The sequence below is a fragment of the Bubalus bubalis genome, chromosome 1 (genome assembly GCF_019923935.1).
Source record: "Bubalus bubalis isolate 160015118507 breed Murrah chromosome 1, NDDB_SH_1, whole genome shotgun sequence".
Classification (NCBI taxonomy): Eukaryota; Metazoa; Chordata; class Mammalia; order Artiodactyla; family Bovidae; genus Bubalus; species Bubalus bubalis.
In genome coordinates, this window is record NC_059157.1 from 124,309,405 (window position 1) to 124,332,741 (window position 23,337).

The following is a 23,337-nucleotide window of genomic DNA, read 5'->3' on the forward strand; positions in this document are numbered from 1 at the left end:
AACCATAATAATGTTACAGAATATAGCAGTAATTAAGTGAGATATTACGTGGGAAAGTGCTTCAGAAACAATTCACACATACACACACACACACATCTTTAAAGTTGCAAGTTGTAATGAATATTTCATAATAAAGTCCCTCTTGCTGCTTCCTATTTTCTCAGGATCACCCAAAAAAGAGATAAACCAGAACAACAACAACAACAAAGTTATAGTTGGCTCACATCTCACATTCTTAAGGATGAGTATTTGACTGGGTAAACGGACTGCTTTAACTTAGTTTGGGGAGAATTTAAAGGCAGACTTGGTTTTTGCCTCTGCCTTAGAGATGTAGAGATACCTTAGAGATGTAGACATGTAGAGATGGTCTTAGCATCTCTACATATAGAAACACTTCATTCTCAAGCATGATAGACTCTTGGAGAGAAATGGCTGGACCATTCTGGCCAGGATCACCAGCATGGTAGCTCTTGCCCAGAGTGTAATAAGACTGATATTCTTTTGCTTCTTGGTATTTCCTCCCTGTAGCTAGCCACCCTTCTGGAGCTATTCCTAGAGATATGTGTCAAAGCACATGAGATGTTGAGTCTACTCAGAGTAAAGTTACTTTGCTCATATTGCAAAGCTACCAGGAGCCTCAATGCACTACCTAAGGACGTCAGCAAAGAGCTATGAAAATTACAAGGGTCAGAAGGGATACCTTGCTCTGCGTTCACATGCCATTCCCTTTGCTTGGCATGCCATGCTGTCTGCCACCCTCTCCTGTGTGGCTAACAACTAGTTCACTCTCCAAGAGTCAGCTCAGATGTCTCCTTCCCTCTGAAGCTTTCCCAAATCCTTCCAACACCACATCTTTCATGTCCTTTAATTCACTTAATTTACAGATTGCAACATCTGCTATTGCATGTTTATCTTGACTAGCAGACAATCTATTCTGCCTGAAACCAGCAAGACACAGGAAAACATACAGAATGGATAATAAAAGATGCTGGAAGGTCAAAGCACACAGCAGGCTCAGGGTGTCACAGCTCAGGGTCCTGCCCTCCCCTGTCCCTGGTGCTATTCCTAGCCATCCAGTCTCTGGACACTGTAAATCTAAGGAAGGAGGATAAAAACATCATTCCAAGATTTTTTTTTTTTCTTTTACAGCTCCTAGGGTCAATCATTGTTTCAGGGTATGATTTCTTTATATGGTATATTTGCCGAAAGGCTTAGGTGTCAGGTTTATTTTTATAATATTCATAATGAATCTATTTATAGATGATTTACATAGGCCTGTCATGACCCAAAATCAGCTGAGATTTCAGGCATTGCTACCTGAAATCATACAAGAGCAAGTGTTCTATTATGAAGTTTGAGCATTGCTGAGGCATTCTAGAAGAATCTTTCTTTTTTTTTTTTTTTTTTTTTACATCTTGTTTAGTTTTTGGCAACCAGTTAAAACTCCTTGGGACAACATATGCAGGAAATTGGTATTTACGATGAAAGCACAGGGGGAAAAGCATAGCATCATGAAGGAGGATCTGAGTCCCTGAATCTCTACATTGTTTACATGATAAAAGAAGCATAAGACTTCCGCAGCTACTGTCATTAAGGAGAGGATCTGTACCCACAGGACCTGGAGAAGGTTCAAGAGCATTAGAGGACTGACCCCCGAAGTTACTGAAATAAACAAATAGTTCCCAAATTTTGCTTGAGACCCAATCAGAATTACCTGACAAGTTTTATTTTGTTTTAATGTAGACTCTCGGGACCCATGCCCTGAGATTCTGATTCTGTAGGACTGATGTGAGCCCCAAAGATGATGTTCTTTGTTTTTTCTTTTTTTTTTTTTAATGTTCCCCAAGTCAGTCTGATGACTGGCCTGCTTTAAAAAACCATTATAACAATGATCTCCAAATGGTGCATAAAAGATGGCACTCCAAAAAGGAGAAAAAACATTGAGAAATCTATATGTATTTATTTATATATGGTTGTTATACTTTTTATTTTAAAATATAGATGCACAGAAAGTTGTAAATATAATATAAACAGTCCCAAGAACCATTCACTCACCTTCTTGCAATGCTAACATCTGAAAAGCTAGGAACACTGACTTTGTTTCATTACTGTTAATGAGTCCTTATTCAGTTTTCACCATATTTTAACCTGTATTCCTTTGTGTATATTAGAGCTAGGCTATTTTAACCCATGTACAGGTTAATGTAACCACCACCACAAGAGAGATACACAACTCTTCCACCACCAACTCCCCATTGCTTTTCTTAATGTGAACACCCATTCTCTGCACCAGTCCACCCCTCATCCTGTCCCCCCAACAACCATTATTAAATAACTCTCTATCTCTAGAGTTTCATCATCTCAAGAATCTCTTATAAATGGAATCATAATCCTTCCAGAGTGATTTTTCCTTTTTCGTTAAGCATAATGCCCTTGAGGTGAATCCAGTTGCTGCATATATCAGTAAATCATTCCTTCTTATTAATAAATAGCTTGGATGGATGGATCAGAGTCTGTTTAAACATTTACCAACTAAAGGACATTTAAGATGTTTCCAGTATCTTGCCATTATAAAATAAGTTATGACATTCATGTATAAGAGTTTATGTGAACATAACTTACCATATCTCTGGATTAAATGCCCCTAGGGTACGACAACTAAATCACATGGCTAGTATACATTTGTCGTTGTTGCTGTTTAGTTGCTAAGTCATATCCTACTCTTTGTGACCCTATGGACTATAGCCCGCCAGGCCCCTCTGTCCGTGGGATTCTCCAGGCAAGACTACTGGAGTGGGTTGACAGTTCCTCCTCCAGGGGATCTTCTTGATCAAGCGATCCAACCCAAGCCTCCTGCATTGGCAGTGGACTCTTCATCACTGAGCCACCAGGAAGCCCCTTTGGTAGACATTCACTTTGGTTTAAAAAGAAAAAAAAAAAAAGCTGCAAGAAGAGTTTTCCAGACTAGTTATACTATTTTACATACAACTTCCAGCAATGTATGAGAGCTTCTCCACACCCTCACCAGCAAATGATGTGATTTTTCTTTTCAGCTGGTTTAATGGGTGCGTTGTTTAGTCACTAAGTCATGTCTGACTTTTTGCAACCCCATGGGACATAGCCCACCTGGCTCCTCTGTCCATGGAATTCTTCAGGCAAGAATACTGGAGTGAGTTGCCATTTCCTTCTGTAGATGTTTATTTATTTTTATTCTTGAACAAGAAATTAAACTTTCTTCTTATTTAAAATATGGAGTGAAAATTGTACTTCACATTTATATAATTTAAAAAGGAAGAAGATTAAAGGGCACCTCACCACACAATATTGCATTATTCACAGTTTTTGGAGTCAGACTTGGATGAAAAATCTACCACCTTCTTCAGGCTTTCATTTCAGCAGTTAATTAAGTGGCAAGTTATAAGATAAGAGATTTTTGTCAACAATTCAGGAATTCCTTTTTGTCCAAAAACATTTAATCCATTCTGTGCACATACATTAATTCTATCACTGGGGATTATAAGCAAGTCACCCCAAACCCTTCAGTGACATAGAACTACAATAATCACGGAAGGATCCACCAGATCCAGACTCAGCTTCACCACTTACTGTTCTGTGATACTGAACAAACACCTGACCTTGCTGAGGTTTCACAACTGAGGTAGTAACCCCTGCCTGTACTCAACAATTTCGATTTGCTATTTACAGCATTCCTAGAGCAAAAGTCCTATACCTCCTAGAAATGTATTATGGAAGTAACTATCCTTATCTGAGAAACAAACATGTATTCAATGATTTTTAAGATTTATCCTGGTTCAAGAATTGTATAACAATATAATATTGAGGCACTAAGATCCCTATCACTAATATTAGAATTTTTACTGTTTATCAGTATTTATGAATATTATTAATAGCTGTATTTATACTGCTATACATTTATTAATCTTATATTACTGGTATTATTAGTTAATTATTAGTAATGGTCTGTATAAAATTATGAAATGCATTTATTAAATACTATTTAATAATTTTATCAATATTACTTAATATTAATCAAAGCAACTAGTTATTTTTATTACGGCAAGGAATACACTCTACAAGGGCAGAGATCAGTCTCCATTTGGCTCATTACTTCAGCTCCTAGAAGAGTGTCTGTCTGGTGCAAATTCTGCTTTAAGTAAATGACTGATAAATGAGAATACAAAAGTAATTCCTAGAGTTGTAAGGTATTTTATGGTTTGTGAAACATTTTTACACTCATTATATCTGATCCACAAAACCACCTCATAAGATAATTAATATTACCAACTAGTTTTATAAAGTAAGAAAACATGAAACAGAAAATTGACATGTCCAAGGTCAAGGAGTGAAACTGAGGCTTGAATGTAAATGCCCTGACCACCAAGTCAGCACTGAATCTTGGCTCTTTTGAGTGTCAATAAGGCCTATGAATATTTAGTAAAATCTGATTTCATACAAAGAATTATAAGTTCTTTTCTCTTCAGGAAGATGTCATGTAAAGCTCAAATGAATACAATTAGTATCTGACCCTTTAATGAATACATAGCTTATCCTCCACCCCCCACCCCAGTCTCTGAAAATTTAAACTCATTTACTGTACTCCACAATGAGAGATGAGGCTAAAGATGTTTGCCCGGAACCAGAAAAGGGGCACACCAGTCAAACTTGAGTGTTTTCAGTGAACTTGTGACTGTCCTGTTGACAGACCACAGTTATAATAAACAGTCTGAGAAGCTGTGAGTGTTCTGTGATGGCTGGAGATTTAAAAGGACCGTTAGAACTATACAAAGACGACGTTTCCCCTTTGTACCTGCAAAACCACAGGCCAGATTCACCTTTCACACCAGGGAAGAGACTAGAGGACTCCAGAGACAGAGAGTGCAGGTCGAGCAGAAATACTCAGAAACGACTTGCTCAGAGTTCACATCAGTCCTTAAACATTTTCTACTACCAATTATTTCAGGAATAAAAAGTAAAAGCTTTCACTAACTGCAAAAGGAGTTCAGTTCAGTTCAGTTGCTCAGTCATGTCCGACTCTTTGCGACCCCATGGACTGCAGCACACCAGGCTTACCTGTTCCTCACTAATTCCTGGAGTTTACTCAAACTCATGTCCATTGAGTCGGTGATGCCATCCAACCATCTCATCCTCTGTCATCCCCTTCTCCTCCTGCCCTCAATCTTTCCCAGCATCAGGATCTTTTCAAATGAGTCAGCTCTTCACATCAGGAGGCCAAAGTATTGGAGGTTCAGCTTCAACATCAGTCCTTCCAATGAATATTCAGGACTGATTTCCTTTAGAATGGACTGGTTGGATCTCCCTGCAGTCCAAGGGACTCTCAAGAGTCAAAGCAGCAATAAATTGGTTTATATGCACAAGATTAAAAATGGCAGAAACAATCCATTCCAAATTACTTTTTCAAATACATTGCCATAAGTGGCCATCAATTTCACTCACATTTTTGCGATCCGTTGAAAAAACAAATATGTCCTGCCTGACCAGGTTACATGACTTCACATCACTAAGGGCCAGTTCAACACCAAATAGCAATAATCAAAGACTCAGCAATTCCTAGGAACCAAGCTCCAATTTTGTCTCTTCCAATCTAAGACAGTGGAGAATTAATGGAATGAGCACATTTAAGACCTGAGTTCTGGAGCCAGTTCAGCCCCAAACTCCTGGGTAATCTTGGGAAGATATTCTTTTCCCTCTCAGACTGAGTTTTCACATTTGACAAGTGAAAGCTGCCCTAAAAAACCTTCAAACTCTTTTCTAGTTCTGCTGCTCAAAGACTTTGTGATTAAAACATGAAGAAAGGCTTGGGCAGGAAAGTGGAAAGGAAACAAGTTTGGCGGCCATTTCCATCATGGGAGACCAATTGTTTAAGATGGCATTTTGTTCTCAGTACTACGTTTACCTCGGGTTAGCAATAGGCAGTAACTACTCCCTCTCCACAGGATGGACTGGGAACCTCAGGTAGAATAAAACACAGAGAGATCTACTAAAAAATTTCCAGGCTTAGGATCCTCAATGAACAGAATTTATTTCCCCTATTCTGATGTGATTTTACAAGTCTAGGTGAAGCAATGTAGGCAAAGATTGAAAACAGAGGCTTTGTTTATATTATACAGAAGCATATAAGGTAATATACATAGGAAAAGTTTTTTTAAAAAGCAACCATTTTGAAATTAATTTCAAAGAAAAATCATGAAATAATAAAATAATGAATTCAAAATAGATGAGGCTATCTAGACCAATCTCTAATAAATAGAACCTTCTAAAATCAACAAGAGCCCTAGATATAAAAAATAGAGCCTAGCTTTACAATTTTATCAACTATGTGATTATTGAATAATAATCACATAGTTGAATAATCACATATTATTGAATAATTATTGAGTAATACCCTTCACTTTGGGTAGTTTACCACTTGGTATAATTGCAATACCATCTGTTTCATATAACTCAGAGAGCTACAATAAGAACAGTCTTTTGAGAATTAAATAACAATGAATATGGAAGTGGTAGAAAAATTATAATGGATTGTACAAAAAAAAGGAATTCTACTAAAATGATCATGTGGAATTTGTACCCTATGGATTCACTTTTTTAAAACTCTTATATAAAAAACATTTTTAAAAGAAATTTCAGAAATTGGACAAAGTCAACTCCAGACCACAAGATAACTCCAACTTTACAAACCTACAAACTTTACAAATCCTTCTGTATTATAATCTATTGTAATAAGGAACACAAAATATGATCACGGTTCATTCAGCCAAATTATTGAGAGAAAGAATTTCCAATTACCAGAGTTAAAATAGTAAGAAAATTTCAAAATCATTTCATAAAACAATGTATTAATAAAAGAAAACAGATCATTTTCTTTGGTATCTACCAAGGATAGAAAAAGCAAGATTTATACCCTGTTCTGCCATCAATGGCAGCCCACTCCAGTGCTCTTGCCTGGAGAATCCCAGGGATGGGGAGCCTGGTGGGCTGCCGTCTATGGGGTCGCACAGAGTCAGACACGACTGAAGTGACTTAGCAGCAGCAACAGAAGGAAATGGCAACCCACTCCAGTGTTCTTGCCTGGAGAGTCCCAGGGACGGGGGAGCTGGTGGGCTGCCGTCTATGGGGTCGCACAGGGTCGGACAGGACTGAAGCCACTTAGCAGCAGCAGCAGCTGCCATCAGAGTCTAAGGTTTTGGGAAATTTTTGCAAATTGGAAGCAGAGAGAGGGCCCAGATTACAAGATAAAGAACACTACTGCTAGTACTTTAAAGACCAAAAGAAAAATCATGTCACCTTATTCCCTCACCAGTCTAGAAGAGAAGGTAAAGAGATAAAACCACACATACATACCAAAATCATTCCATAAAAAAATACATAGACACTTAACATGGTAAAATTTGCAAGAATACAAAACAATAAAAAATATACATGGGCTCATAAGTATATAGTACCAGACACAGAAAGGCATTTGGAAATGCAGGGGCATTCCAAGACATACAAGTTGTTGGGAAAAAAAAAAATCAATGACAAATGAGAACAATGGTAGCAAAATAACAAAACCTTAAGGCCTAAAGAGCTACTAACTGGGAAAAAAAGTACACCCCACTTTTAAATGTGCCAAAGCCCTTCAGAGAAAGTTATTAGTGGAATACCTTATAAAAGAAAATTATAACATATGGTATCACATAAATATAAGTTGATGTGGAAAACATGTGGGTACTTTTTCAACTTTCACAGTCAGAATTTAAAAATGAGAAAGCAAACCCCAGAGATTACAGACATAAGACCAGGGTGAGAAATGTAATCAGTAACTTCAAGGTAGCAGTGGTTAAACAAATCCTAGGCTACCAAGCTCAAGGAAAGGGGAGAGGAAGTAAAAATAACCCATACAGAACCATAAACCCTGAAAAGTATTTGAGAGCCTGACTATGAACCTGGATAAGCAGGTTCACAGTGCTGTAGCTTAACTCTCACTGCAAACATCACTGAGTACCTACTGTGTGTCAGGTGTCCTTCTGGATGCTGCTGGGAGTAAAGGCATGAGTCAGGCAGCCCCACCGCCAAAAGGTCTGAATCTACCAAAGGAGACAGGCCCACATTCAAGTAAATCTATTAGAAGGACAGTTGTGCAAAGGATTGTATGAGATGCATAGAGGTTACAGTGCAGGCAAAGAGTCCTTGCTAGAATATAATACAAGGGCCTGATAACTCTGGACTCAGACAAAGGGGACCTGATGACCACCTTGAGGACAACCAGGTCATCCATCTTCAAACAAATCACTTACACTCTCTGCACAGCAGTTTTTCACCTTGACACCAGCAAAAGGTGGGCTATGATTTCTGTTAGTTTTACACTGTCTTCATGGCTGAGGTTCTTGGAAGTCAGACTCTGAATTAAGCTATGAATGCTAAGGTTTTATGGGCGAAAAATTGAGGGTCAGTATATACAGAGGCAAAGGATAGCATGAGGTGAGCTAACAAGACTTTGGCATCATCAACTCACCCTATAAATGAAAACTGTGTTACCTACTACCTGGGGATTTCACTAATGGTACAGAACATTCTAAATGGACCAAAAAAGAAAAAGAAAATGCATATAAACTTTAGAAAATGTATTAAAAATTAAACAAAAGTAACATGAATTATAAAAATGTTGAGGGCAACAGAAGATGCACTAACATTTAAATTAAATATAAAGGAAAATAAATCTTACACTTCTAACAAATATCGTGTTATAAGATACAGCAGATGAAGAGACGGAGCTACATTTTAAAAAGTCTGAATATCCATGAACCTTTATCCATGTTTGCCTTTAAAATGCATATATGCAAGAGAAATCTCTTCCTTTACGTATTCAAAAAAGGTTATATTAAAAAGAAAGAGAGACTGGCAGAATTGCAAGAAAGACTCAAGACTTCAGAAATTCAATGAGACTGAGTTGCTTTCAGAGAGGATGCCACGTTCCAAACTGTTTATTGCAAGAGAATTACTGAGCAGTGCACTCACCCATCCAGCCATCCGCCACCCATCCAAATATATATACACATAAGAAGATACAGACATACATTTGACCACACACAACCATTCCCACTAAAAACACAGTAGCATAATAAGAGCCAAGAGGAACATAAGGATGAGTGAGAAACCATATCTTGTTGCTTACATGGGGAGACAAAGCTTACACTCTTATAAGGAAGTGAGGAGGTGGCACTATCATATGGGGCCCAAGTGCCACATATGCCGGGAGAAGGGGGACGAGCGGCACAGCAGGCTGGGTGAGGACGATAGCCTCACTTCAGAACCACAGAGAGTGTCCCCTCTTGTCTCTAAGTTCCCATTTTTTGATGTGAAAAAGCACTGGGTTCATAGAGTTACAGGATAAGGCAACAGAACAACAATGAACAAGCAGAGTGCCTCACCCAGACCATCTGGTCAACAGTGGCAGATGAAGGACAGCAGGAGGAGCAACAAAAGAAGTAGGAATTTGACCGTCAGAATACGATGCATGTGGAAACCCAGGGAAGAGATTACTTCCGATTACCTCCAATCCAGGTCATGCCCAGACACTGGAGAAGGTGACACAAGTAGGGTTGTGACAGGGAACAAAAGGGTGGTGAGCTGGCATGGTAAGAAAGAACAGAGTTGAGCAAAGAGCTGCAGAGGATCAGAGATGAAGCCAGTGTCCCTAGAGAACTAGCGGGGCAGTGAGAGGACCTCACAAAGGATGATGACAGGATGGGGCATCTCAACACAGAAAGACTCGGCCGAGGGTCCAACTCACTAGAATTCACAGCCCTCCGAGTGAAGCCGTCTGAAGCGCGACCATCACCTGTTTTCCCCTCCCTCTCACACATGATACAGAACCTGCCCCATCCTGACCCTCAAGTGTGCACTGACTGTCCTAACTACTAAGCCCTCCACACAGCTCTGCCTCATTCTCGGTAAGAGGGACTGTCTTTATTCTCTTCATATAGAGGGAAATTCATCTTACCTCTCCCCCAAAATGAAGAGACAAAATAACAATCTAGACAAAATAACTAGAGAAGGGAAAAAAAGTCTAAGTGCCTTATCTGGGTCACTTCAAACAGACACGCCATCAGACCACTGCTTGGTAGCACATGGGACACTTGTCCGATGGCAAGAGGGAGGGGATACTGGGTGGTACGCACATTTCTACAAGATGATGGGATAGGGGTGGAGGATACTGCAATAGAAGGACACTGAGCTATGAATGAAGAGATGAGGGTTCTAGTTTTAGCTCTGGCCAAAACCACAGTCAGATAACCCCTAACAGATTTCAACCTGCATGCACAAAAGAAGAGTTGCCTAGGTGGTTACTAGGTGATCTTCAATGTTTGACAGTCTCTGTACTATGATAACCATACTACAGAATTATTTTCCCAATGCAACACTGTCCTACAAATCACTTTTATTATATTGAACTCTCCTGCTGTAGGCAGCCACCTCTGCAATGCCCACACTCACCTTCACCACCAGGTTGCTTGTATGGGTTGTACTTGGGCTTTGGCGCAACGACTGGGGCAAATTTCTTGGGTGGTTGCTGTGTGGACACTGAAATGCTGGGGGTCCCAAAGGAATGGGTGGTCTCCATCCGTGCAGACACATGGCCAAGAGGCTCAGCAGTGCTTTTTGGTGGCAGCCAAGATGGGTGAGACATTGTTGAATCTAGAAGTAAAAAGAAACAAACAGTTGCTTCTAAAGAAACACAAAAATGAGAGCAGTATACTTCGCTTCATTATTGTTTCTACTTAATCCATACCTAATGAAATTCTGAACACAGACTCTGAGATGATGCAAGAAGGAAGGAAGGAAGAAGAAGGAGCAAATGGAGAGTTATGAGAAAAACTACCTTAACTAAAGGAGGAGAAAAATTGAACACTCCCCTCAACCCATCTTGAATACCTCTCTTCCAACAGTTACCTATTTTAGTGCCTAGCATTCTTCAGAAAATAGATATGAGCAAGAAATGGTTCCCAGCCTTAAGAAGTTTCTACGGTAGGAGAATCTTATATCAGTAAGGCTGGAAAAAAAGCTTCAATTTCATTCAGTTCAGTTCACTTGTGTCCGACTCTTTGCGACCCCATGAATTGCAGCACGCCAGGCCTCCCTGTTCATCACCAACTCCCGGAGTTCACTCAAACTCATGTCCATCGAGTCCGTGATGCCATCCAGCCATCTGATCCTCTAACAATCTATTAAAATGACTACTACATCAATTAATGATGAAATTATCTAAGTGAGGCTTCCCTGGTGGCTCAGACAGTAAACAATCTGTCCTCAATGTGGGAGACCCAGATTCGATCCTTGGGTCAAGAAGATCTCATGGAGGAGGGAATGGCTACCCATTCCACTATTCTTGCCAGGAGAATCTCATGGACAGAGGAGCCTTGGCCCCCGCCCCCCCATGGGATCACAAACAGTCAGACACGACTGAGCAATCAACACATACATACATACATATATTATCTAAGTGAGGTAAAAAATAAAGTGTTACTGGGATGCAGAAAAAGGTAAAAGTACTTCTTGCAGGGAGCAGAACTAAGACCTCATTAATGAGGTGACCTTCAGATTGAGCTCTGAATGCTGAGTAGAGGTCAGGCCTGAGTAACATAGGCAACGTTGCACAGGTAGGAAAAGTACACAGAACTTCAATTCAGTGTGGCTGGAGGGGGGGGAAACGGAAAAGTAGCTAGCAAAGTAACTAAAAATGTGGCATGGAACCAAAGCACTGAAAGCTTTGTGTGCAAACTTGAGGACTTTGAATTTATTCTGCAGGCATTAAGGAATCATCCAAGGTTTATTCTTGAAACAAGGGTATGACTAGTGCATGGCAGGACACTGAGATGATGCCTCTGGAAGAAGCAGTACCGCTGCTAATCAAGGGGTCCTTGGAGAGTGGGGAGAGGGGCAGTGTTTGCCACAATGCCTGAGAAAGGCGCTGCTGCATAGCGGCCAGGGTCTAAAATATTCAGCCCCATGAGCACAGGGCAGCCCCCATGACACCCGTCAGGAGCTCTGCCCATCAGTGAGCTCAAAGCATGCTGGATCTTTAGGAAAATTCAGTTAGGAAGGGGTACGACAGCCAGCCCAGGGACCGCCCTGCTCAGACTAAAATATGCTCTGTGAGGAAAGAAAAACGATGTCTTGGTGTCAGGATAAACCAACCCCCCCTCCAGGCAGCATGCCGGCTGGGGCTGAACCTCACATTCTCTCCCTGAGGAGGGCTCTCCAGTTCTGATTGCAAGAGCTCTCCAGCAAGGGGAGGCCCGGAAGCTTTCCTCACCCTCTCCAGCCCCAAATCCACCCTGTAATTTATTACTGGGGCTGAATTAATTGAGAGGGCTCCGTGATTACCTCCAGATGTCTGTAACAACAAAGAACACTGGTGTGTGTGTGTGTGTGTGTGTGTGTGTGTGTGTGTGCATGTGCGCAGTTGCTCAGTCGTGTCCAACTCTGTACGACCCCATGGACTGTAGCCCACCAGGCTTCTCTTTTCATGGGATTTTTCAGACAAGAATCCTGGAGTGGGCTGCCATTTCCTCCTCTGGGGGATCTTCCCAACCCAGGAACTGAACCCTCGTTTCCTGTGTCTTCTGCATTGACAGGCGGTTTCTTTAGCACTGAGCCACTAGGGAAGCAAAGAACACTGGAAACTCGGGAGAAAATGCAGGGTCAGAACGTGGTATGGCCGTGGAGAGATGAGGGTGATGGGGGGAAGCTGGGGCCCAGGGTGACCTGGGTAGCATTAGACTACGCCAGGAGGGGTGACATGGCCTTGAGAAGCTCTGCTTCCCTCATCTGGTGTCCCAGGGACCCTTGCTCCCTGCTCTCACAGAGTTTCATGACAACCAGTGAGTCTTCAAGAGTTTTATATACTGTTAAATGCTATGCAAAGTGAAGAGAAGAAAATTGTTGGAGATGTAGCTCTCTGATCAAAGAGAATGACATGAGTCAATGAGGAAGCCTCGAACATAGGAATAAGGAGTCTGCTGTTACTGAAGCCTATGGCGGTGACACGGACTTTCCACTCCGGTCGCAGGGCCTTCTCTTCCCTTCCTCCCCTGCACCTCATGCACATGCTTTGTACACAGTTCAGTTCCTCAGAAGAGCGGGGACCATATTTCATATACCCTGAAACAATCATTAAAGCCCCACACAAAACCGATACAAAAAAACAACTAGGAATTTGGTTTATTCCCAGTTCTTAAAACTGGCTGCACATTTTAAAGTCTATGAGATTTTTTTTTTTTTAATGCCAAAACCAAGCTCATGTCTCAGGGTTGAGTAACATTAATTTTGGCTTTATTTGTTCAACTGAGCCTCAGTCTTTTACTAAAAGGGGTTAAAGTGTCTGTTCTACTTTCAGTCAGACTAAAATGAATACAAGCGGGGAACAAGCAGGATAAAATAAAGATTTGAAGATTTTAACGCATCACACACATTTGTAATATAAATGTTATTTGTAGATTTTTTTTAAATGGCTTAATATTATCCTTGCAAATTTTCTATAAATCTCAAGCTATTCCAAAATAGGAACTTTAAAAATGGGTTAATATAGGATACAGTGATTTGTAAAGCAAAGAGGCACATTTCCAAAGCAATTGCACATTGCCAATTGACTGAAGAATCCTGGCCTTTTCAGAAATTCTGTAGATATAAAGGAATAGGCAACTTCTGGGAGACTATGAAAAAGAAAATGTAAGCATCCACATGCAAACCATACCCCCCACCATATTTTCTGTTATCCCCAGCACCATATATTACCCTAAAACTGTACTGCCCATGGAGGCAAAGGTCCCCAGGGACCTCAAAGGAGTGCCAGGGTCTGGCTAAGTACCTGTCTGCATAAGACCTTAACAGCATCTTCCCAAACCATTCTTCTGTATATTAACAATGGCCCAGTAACACCATTCTCAGGATTTATAATGAAATTTAATGACCTTGAAGACTTGCTCATGCTATGTACACCATCTACAATGCTATATAACTCCCATTATTGAGAGAGTTAATTCTTAGGTAGGCTGATAAGAAGTCTGGGGTCTGTGAGGAGGAGAAAGGGGTCTGGGGCTCTTGAAGAGGAGAAAAGCATAATTTTTTTTTTTCTACACTCCTGTATCTTAGTCACATAAAACGTTTGTGTGTGTGTGTGTGTGTGTTTTCTGTAAGCCCAGAGCTAATGATTATACAACAAAACAACTCATCTTGCTTTTCCTTAAACTCTGTACCAATGATAATATAACAACAATATATCTTGCTTGAGGACATGTTTCTTTTTCTTAACAGGAAACTTCTGACTAATCTTAAGACTGATGTTCTAGGAGTGGGTCTGGTAAGACCTTTCTATTGTTAGTTCTAATCTTGTTAATTTAAGATGTATGTTGTGAGAGTGGGTCTGGTAAAAGTATATAAGGCCTTGATAAAACTCAGTGGGGCACTCTTCGTCCCCCTTTTGATGTCTATGTCAGAAGCTTTCTCTGTCCTTTTTATACATTAATAAAACTCTGCTACACAAAAGCTCTTGAGTGGTCAAGACCGGTTCCTGGTCCCAAAGCAAAATCACATTCTTCTTCGGAGATCACAAATGCAACATCGATCACCATAAGCTATCATTACTTTCTATCAAATCTTCCACCAACCTTTTTTTTGTTTGTTTTTTTCACCTTGACCCAGCTCAAACGTCTCTGATGCTGTGAAAATTTCCCTAACTCCATCCAAAAAGAGTAGCTTAATTCCTGGGCTCTTCTGGTATTTTTTTAATACTTATAACAGTCACATATATACTATTTTATCACTTGCCTATCTGCCCCAACAATGCCTGGCCGGGAAGCCCTTAGAAAAATATGCTATGCATGAATGGGTGAATGAATAAATGTTGATCTCCTTGGTTACTCATCCCTTTCTAGGATCTCTGCATCTCCCTTCTTAGCATACAGTGATATGATCATCTTTTTTTCCCCTCCCTTAACTTATATATGTAATTAATTGTGTTGATAGATGTCTTAGATTTCCAGATATTGAACCGAACTTTGCTGTCCTAGGAAAAAATCCTACTCAGTCACAGTCACAATTTTTTGGTATACTGATGAATTAAATATGCTAATTTACAAAGAATTTTTGTACATAAAATCATAAATAATATCATTCTCTTATGTTTTTCCTCTACTTGTTTTCAGTTCAGTTCAGTTCAGTCGCTCAGTCACGTCCAACTCTTTGCAACCCCATGAACTGCAGCACGCCAGGCCTCCCTGTCCATCACCAACTCCCGGAGTTTACCCAAACTCATATCCATCAAGTCGGTGATGCCATCCAGCCATCTCATCCTCTGTCATCCCCTTCTCCTCCTGCCCCCAATCCCTCCCAGCATCAGGGTCTTTTCCAATGAGTCAACTCTTCGCATGAGGTAGCCAAGTATTGGAGTTTCAGCTTCAGCATGAGTCCTTCTAATGAATTCTCAGGACTGATCTCCTTTAGAATGGACTGGTTGGATCTCCTTGCAGTCCAAGGGACTCTCAAAAGTCTTCTTCAACACCACAGTTCAAAAGCATCAATTCTTAGGTGCTCAGCCTTCCTCACAGTCCAACTCTCACATCCATACATGACCACTGGAAAAACCATAGCCTTGATTAGATGGACCTTTGTTGGCAGAAGGTCTCTGCTTTTTAATATGCTATCTAGGTTGGTCATAACTTTCCTTCTAAGGAGTAAGCGTCTTTTAATTTCATGGCTGCAATCACCATCTGCAGTGATTTTGGAGCCCAAAAAAATAAAGTCTGACACTGTTTTCACTGTTTCCCCATCTATTTCCCATCAAGTGATGGGACCAGATGCCATGATCTTCATTTTCTGAATGTTGAGCTTTAAGCCAACTTTTTCACTCTCCACTTTCACTTTCATCAAGAGGCTCTTTAGTTCCTCTTCACTTTCTGCCATAAGGGTGGTGTCATCTGCATATCTGAGGTTATTGATATTTCTCCCAGCAATCTTTATTTCAGCTTGTGCTTCTTCCAGCCCAGCGTTTCTCATGATGTACTCTGCATATAAGTTAAATAAGCAGAGTGACAATATACGGCCTTGACGGACTCCGTTTCCTATTTGGAACCAGTCTGTTGTTCCATGTCCAGTTCTAACTGTTGCTTCCTGACCTGCATATAGGTTTCTCAAGAGGCAGGTCAGGTGGTCTGGTATTCCCATCTCTTGAAGAATTTTCCACAGTTTATTGTGATCCACACAGTCAAAGGCTTTGACATAATCAATAAAGCAGAAATAGATGTTTTTCTGGAACTCTCTTCCTTTTTCCATGATCCAGTGGATGTTGGCAATTTGATCTCTGGTTCCTCTGCCTTTTCTAAAACCAGCTTGAACAAATGGAAGTTCATGGTTCACGTATTGCTGAAGCCTGGCTTGGAGAATTTTGAGCAGTACTTGACTAGCGTGTGAGATGAGTGCAATTGTGCAGGAGTTTGAGCATTCTTTGGCATTGCCTTTCTTAGGGACTGGAATGAAAACTGACCTTTTCCAGTCCTGTGGCTACTGCTGAGTTTTCCAAATTTGCTGGCATATTGAGTGCAGCACTTTCACAGCATCATCTTTCAGGATTTGAAACAGCTCAACTGGAATTCCATCACCTCCACTAGCTTTGTTCGTAGTGATGCTTTCTAAGGCCCACTTGACTTCACATTCCAGGATGTCTGGCTCTAGGTGAGTGATCACACCATCGTGATTATCTGGGTCATGAAGATCTTTTTTGTACAGTTCTTCTGTACAAAAGAAGAACTTGCCACCTCTTCTTAATATTTTCTGCTTCTGTTAGGTCCACATCATTTCTGTCCTTTATTGAGCCCATCTTTGCATCAAATCTTTCCTTGGTATCGCTGATTTTCTTGAAGAGATCTTTCCCATTCTGTTGTTTTCCTCTATTTCTTTGCATTGATCACTGAGGAAGGCTCTCTTATCTCTCCTTGCTATTCTTTGGAACTCTGCATTCAGATGATGCTTATATCTTTCCTTTTCTCCTTTGCTTTTCACTTCTCTTCTTTTCACAGCTATTTGTAAGGCCTCCTCAGACAGCCATTTTGCTTTCTTGCATTTCTTTTCCATGGGGATGGTCTTGATCCCTGTCTCCTGTACAATGTCAGGAACCTCTGTCCATAGTTCATCAGGCACTTGTTTTACTTATAATTATTTGGTTTAGATATGGGAGTTCTGTAGCCTCTTCTACTGTCTGGATTAGTTTAATGGTAAGATTAAGACTATCTGATCTACAAAGGTTTATCAGAATTCAGTGTAAATTCATCTAGATATGAGATACTTTCTTTAATAATAAAGCTGAATCATCTTTCCAAGAACTTCTACAATAATTGTAAAAAATTTGTACTTCTTTTGAGGTCATTTTTCAGTATTTATATTCTGCTGGAAATTCATCAATTTCTTCTAGGTTTTATCTTTGTTCCCTTTCATCCAAGATACCTCTCCATTAAAACTGATATCTCAACTACTATGTATCATTTAGATTCTGAGCATCACTTCCTACTAGTCCTTTAAGATATAATTCACATTCTCCGACCTCCAGTTCAAGCTGTGTCGCGTTTCACAACATTTCCACAGCACCTGGAACACTGTCGTCACCACACACATCACTCGTCAGTCTGCCTGTCTGCTTGCCTGTATCACAAACTAAACTCTTGAATCCTTGAGAGCAGAAGTAATTATCATTCTCTAATCTCAGGGCCTAAAATATGATAGGCACTCAATAAAAAGTCTGTTAATTTAATGAATGAATAAATCTAATTGCCTAGTGCTGGAGCTCCAGATAAAATGAAATCTCATCCTGTACTCACATCATTCAGATTATCATCCTATTTTCAAGGAGTTTAAAGACTACCTGAGGAAGACATATATCTTATATGTGAAAACAGAAAAAGAGCAACATCAAGATATACAAAAAGAAACAAAACAAGCAAACAAACAAACAAACAAAAACACTGGCATATGTCACAAGATCCAGCATAGAAGGAGCCATGAGCAAGGACTCTGAAAGCTAGATGGCTCCAAAAAATAACTGAAACAAACCAAAGGACAATGCCAGGACAATGCCAGAAAATTCTGTGAACTGGAGGAAGAAGTAAGGCATTCCTGTAGGAAGGGAGCAGACCAGCTGAACTGAAATGAGGGGCTTAGAAGATGTGCAGAAAAGATTGGCAAGGTTAAATGAGCTTTGCTTTTCAAAGGTCTTATATAGAGAAAGAAAAGGCTAGAACATTTATCTTTGAACAGGAATCTGACAGGAGCGAAAACCTGATATATTAAAAAAAAAAAAAAAAAAAAACGAATCCACGCAGAATGGATCCAAGGAAGGAGAAAAATACAATAGTATAGACAAAGAGTCCCAATGACCCCAGTTCTAGGCTCAGCTTTGCCAGTGTGACCTTTAACGAGAGAGGATGCTCATTTGCAGAATGAATGTCTGTAAAGTCCCAATTAGCTCTAATATTCTAGAGTGCTTTCCTTCTCTGAAATCTTAATTACAGCCCTTCATTTTGATAAATGAGTTTGAGAAAATCTCACAAGTTTAGTGAACAGGCAAACTAGAACATTTCCCTGGGTTTTCTCAGCTTCTCAGAAAGAAACCCATGGTAAACACAAAGATAAGCACTGGTGAGAGCTGGTTTTGCTGGACCAAAACTTACCCTGCTCTTACTTCCTCTGGTTCTAGATTGGTTTCACTCTAAGTATATAATCATCATGAAAGCAAGAAGTGAAAAGGAAGATCTACACAGAGGCCCTGAAAATACACAAACACCATCAGAAAAGAGGAAAACAAGAGAAGTGGCCCTCAACTAAGCAAGATGCCTCTGCTGATGGGAGTTAAAGAGCTGGGGCTCCCTAAGCACTAGACTTTCAGGAACTGTCATCAAATGCAAAGCAATTAAGAAGAACCTAGATAGGTTCACTTATTGCCACTCTGTTGCTTTTGTTTTTACTCCTCCTAACTGTTCAGAGGTTATAAGAAAGCTACAGACTGGCAATAAATAGCAACTGTTTATTTAGGATATGCTTGTGCTCAGTTACTATGTTGTGTCCAACTCATTGTGACCCCACAGACAATGGCCCACCAAGCTCATCTGTCCAAGGAAATTTCCAGGCAAGAATATTGGAGTGGGTTGCCATTTCCTTCTCCAGGGCATCTTCTGGATCCAGGGATCAAACCTGCATCTTCTGAGTTTCCTGCATTGGCAGACAGATTCTTTACCACTGTGCCACCCAAGAAGACCCTCATTGAGAATGTACTATATGCCAATTTCCTACTTGCAACATATTCATCTGACAATTATATGTGGTGAGGTTACCATTCTCCATATTTAGCAGATCAAGAAAGTAAGGCTTTAAGAGTTAAATAACTTGCTCAAGGATACATAGCTAACAAATAGCCAAGCTGAAGCCTGGACACAATCTTGGACCCAAAATCTATGAACTTCACACCATGGTACTACCTGTCTGTTTGGAGGGAAAAGAAATCCAAAGGAAATCATCACTTAGGAGATTTTGCTTTATATCCATTCCAGGTTCCTGCATCCTACTTGCCAAAATGTCTTCTCCATTCTGTTCTGCCAAACTTAACTTCCATGAGCTATAGGATTACAAACTGAAAGTTTGGCCAAACTGATTAGACACAAGGAAACATGAAACACGAACAACTGCAAAAGGCCACGTGATAACCAAGACCCTCCCTCTGCGGGTGGGAACACTTAGGGCTACAGGTAAAGTGACATTTGATGCTAAAAAAGTTACCAAGCCTCTCTAAAGATAGAATGTGAATGACAACTCATGGTCATACACAAAAATAGAACGAACTAGTGTTTGCTCAAGTTTTGCTTCTTTTCTAAAATCAATAGTGTATGCTTTGTCAAACATTTACATAGCTCACCAAAATTCAAAAAACAACCAGTCACTTGTTGCATGGTATTATCTAATATCAAATGCTACAAGCTTAAAGAAGTGGTTTTCAAAACAGCACACTAGACTCATCTGGAAATCTTTATGTATGTATTCTGATTCAAGGGTTGGAAGCAATTGACTTAGAGCATTTATATTAATCTTTAAATCATGTTGCATTCACTAAATCTCCCTTGGCAATTAACCCAAGGCCTGGCTCTTGGTCAATGTTTGCTGAATAAATGAATGACACTGAAGGAAGAGACAGGTATGAACATCACTATTTTATTGGTGGAAGAATTGAGAGACTGAAGAATTGAGAGACTGCTTTGTGACCTAAACATCAGAAGCAGTTGAGGGCTGACTTAAGTTTAGGATTCAGGTACTTAGCAACATTTTCTCCACTTAAGTGATTAAGATTTAAATAACACTTTGCTATAACTTTGGAGATTTTTAACAATCTTCCCTCTTTGTATAAAAGTTAGTGCCTTCCTAGAATTTCAAAACTGCTTTCTTTTTTAACTTTTTATTTTGTTTTGAGGTATAGCCAATTGACAATGTTGTGAGTTTCAAGTGAACAAGGAAGGGAGTCAGATATACATATACATGTATCCATTCTCCCTCAAACTCCCCTCCCAGCCAGGCTGCCACCCTGAGCAGAGTTCTGGAACTATTACAGTGGTACACTGTGCATCCTTCCCTAGACTACAGATAGATATCCTTTTCTACACCTTGGTCCTCAGCTGGAAGATACCTGATCTTCTGAATTCAAACCCAGCTCCCAGTCTCAGCTATGCCACAAGCTCATAGTGCAACCTTCGCTTTCTATGGGATCACAGTGGCTGCCCCTAAAAATGATGTGATTGGACTATTTTGTGCTGTTGGCATTTATTCATAAGTCAGGTCCAAGTCTTTGTGACTCTATAGTAGCCTACCAGACTCCTCTGTCCATGGGATTTCCAAGGCAAGAATATTGGAGTGGGTTGCATTTCTCTTCCAGGGGATCCTCCCGACCCAGGGATCAAACCCAAACCTCCTGCATTGGAAGCAGATTCTTTACCCGCTGAGCCAGCGAGGAGGCCCAATTGGACTGGATTATTAGATGAATGCAAATGACAACTCTACTTACAAACTCAAGTCTAGGGAAGATCCTGACTGTAGAACTAGCCAGAAACAAGTAAAAGTCAGCCATGGAGATTCCTAATCATCCATAATCCTCCTCTTAGCTCATCAATGAGGAATCACAGCTCTCTTTTGTTTTTCCTTCTTTCTTTTGTCTTTCCTGACTCTTCAATCCTCCCCGTTGTGGGAGGGAACCTTAGACTGATCTCAGAGATTACCAAGGTATCAATCAAGATTTATTATGCACAAGCAAATAAGTACTTTAGGCAAACCTTTTCCAAACGGTGTAGGTAAGTCCCTACCAGTGTAATTACTAAGCAGATATGCCATGGCATGTGATAGAAGCGTGGGAAGACAACGTTAAAGAACAAGGCGGGCTGAAAATTGCACACAATTGTTAGTTGAACAGCAAATGTAATCACTCTTCTTCTGATGAGAGCTAGAAGGGCAAACAGGATCTGCCATGGGCTGAAAATGTCAATGCATTCACTCCACTTCTCTTTACAGGCAGCTCTTGGCCCTGCACTGGCTAAGCGCCCCACTCTCTGCATGGACAGCTGGCATTACTCGGAAGGGGTGACAAGAGAACATCTCTACAGAAATGCCAAACCTTTATATAGACTATCTGAGAGACAGTTGGAAATACAGGGAAAAACATGGGACTGAGATGCAGAGGACTTGGGTGGAATTTCTAGCTCAGCCACTAATTGGCTCTGTGACTTTAGTAACTTCACTTCTTTGAACCTCAGTGTGTCTCCTTTTCTTTAAACTGAAGATGAGATGCCTGCCGTCATTCCTTCTGACCCTCATGGTCTATGACTCCTCCTAGCAAGTCCGCCAGTTGAGTGAGCTGAGGTTTCTTACAAAACCAGCTTCTCTCCTGTGAGTCCTCGTGAGTGGGGATGGTGGAGTGAAGAGAGGTAGACTAGGAATCAACAGGTTAAGTGCCAATCTGCCTGGCACAGAGTTAGTATGAATACAAATCAGTGCTAAAGGTATAATCCCTATGGCTGGCAATACAGATGATGGCAAGGAAAATCCATCTATGAATACATTTGCAGATGCCAGTAAACTAAGAAGCAGGAAGATGGAGACGCATCAATCCATTCAAGTAAACATCCGTCTCTGATAAAGAAGTGAGGCAGAACAGAACATACCCCACCTCGCACTGTCACTCCAGATTCAGAACGTCACACCAAAAGGGAACAATCCACCCAGAGAGGGAAACAATAGCGCTGGAAGACCCGGCCTTGCAGGAAAAGCTAAAGCAGAGAATGGAACCAAACCAACTGCTAGCTCCTTGGTTTTTATTTGCCACAACCAGGTGACAACAGCCAAGACAGGCTATTCAGTGGCTAGGAGGTCACAGCAAGTCCCAGGTGGGAGGTATCTTAGGGACCAATTTGTTCCTTCTAATGTGACAACCAAGATTTTTAAAAGCTGAGATGGCTTATGCAATATAAGACAGCAGTTGGTGCATATCAGAGATTGGATACACACCCAGTCACTCTGCTTCTAGAAAGGTTTGCAGTGGAAAAGTTTCATTAAACAATCAAGAAACTCTATTGACTATTGGATAGTAACTAGAAAGAGTGAGTAAAAGGGAAAGAAATAGACACAGGAGCAAAGAATTTCTCTTCCAAAAGAGCACGCATGCCACTGGAAATTAGCACTGAACTCATGACCCCAACATTGCACTTCAGATCATATTTAGTGACTGGTTATACTTGGCTAAGTGAACAAGAAAATATGTACCCTGTCTGGACCTCAAATTCTCCAGCTCTAAAATAATAAGCATTAAGAAGATGATTTCCAAAATTCCCTCTTTCAAATCCAGAAAGATGATGCCGAAGAATATATTTTCAGGGCAGCAATGGAGAAAGAGACATAGAGAACAGACTTATGGACACAGGGAGAGGGGAGCAGAGGGTGAGACATATGGAGAGAGTAACATGAAAACTTACATTGTGATATGTAAAATAGATAGCCAATGGGAATTTGCTGTATGTTTCAGGGAACTCAAACAGGGGCTCTGTATCAACCTCAGGGGTGGGATGGGAAGGGAGATGGGAGTGAGGCTTAAGAGGGAGGGAACATATGTATACCTATGGCTGATTTATGTTGAGATTTGACAGAAGACAACAAAATTCTGTAAAGCAATTATCCTTCAATCAAAAAAATAAATAAGGTTTTTTTTTTTTAATTCCCTCTTTCAACAACATGCTATGT

At 40.5% G+C, this 23,337-nt stretch overlaps 1 protein-coding gene across 14 annotated transcripts in view; it reads right to left on the reverse strand.

Moving 5' to 3' along the window:
* LOC102391153 (LIM domain containing preferred translocation partner in lipoma) overlaps positions 1 to 23,337 on the reverse strand; it is a 756,640-nt gene that overhangs the window by 498,715 nt on the left and 234,588 nt on the right. For all 14 annotated transcript variants that reach the window (XM_044937795.2, XM_044937970.2, XM_006068958.4 and 11 more), the window contains one exon: positions 10,519 to 10,719. In XM_044937795.2, the coding sequence (XP_044793730.1) occupies positions 10,519 to 10,711 (193 nt within the window). In that variant the 5' untranslated portion in view covers positions 10,712 to 10,719. The remainder of the gene's footprint in view (positions 1 to 10,518; positions 10,720 to 23,337) is intronic.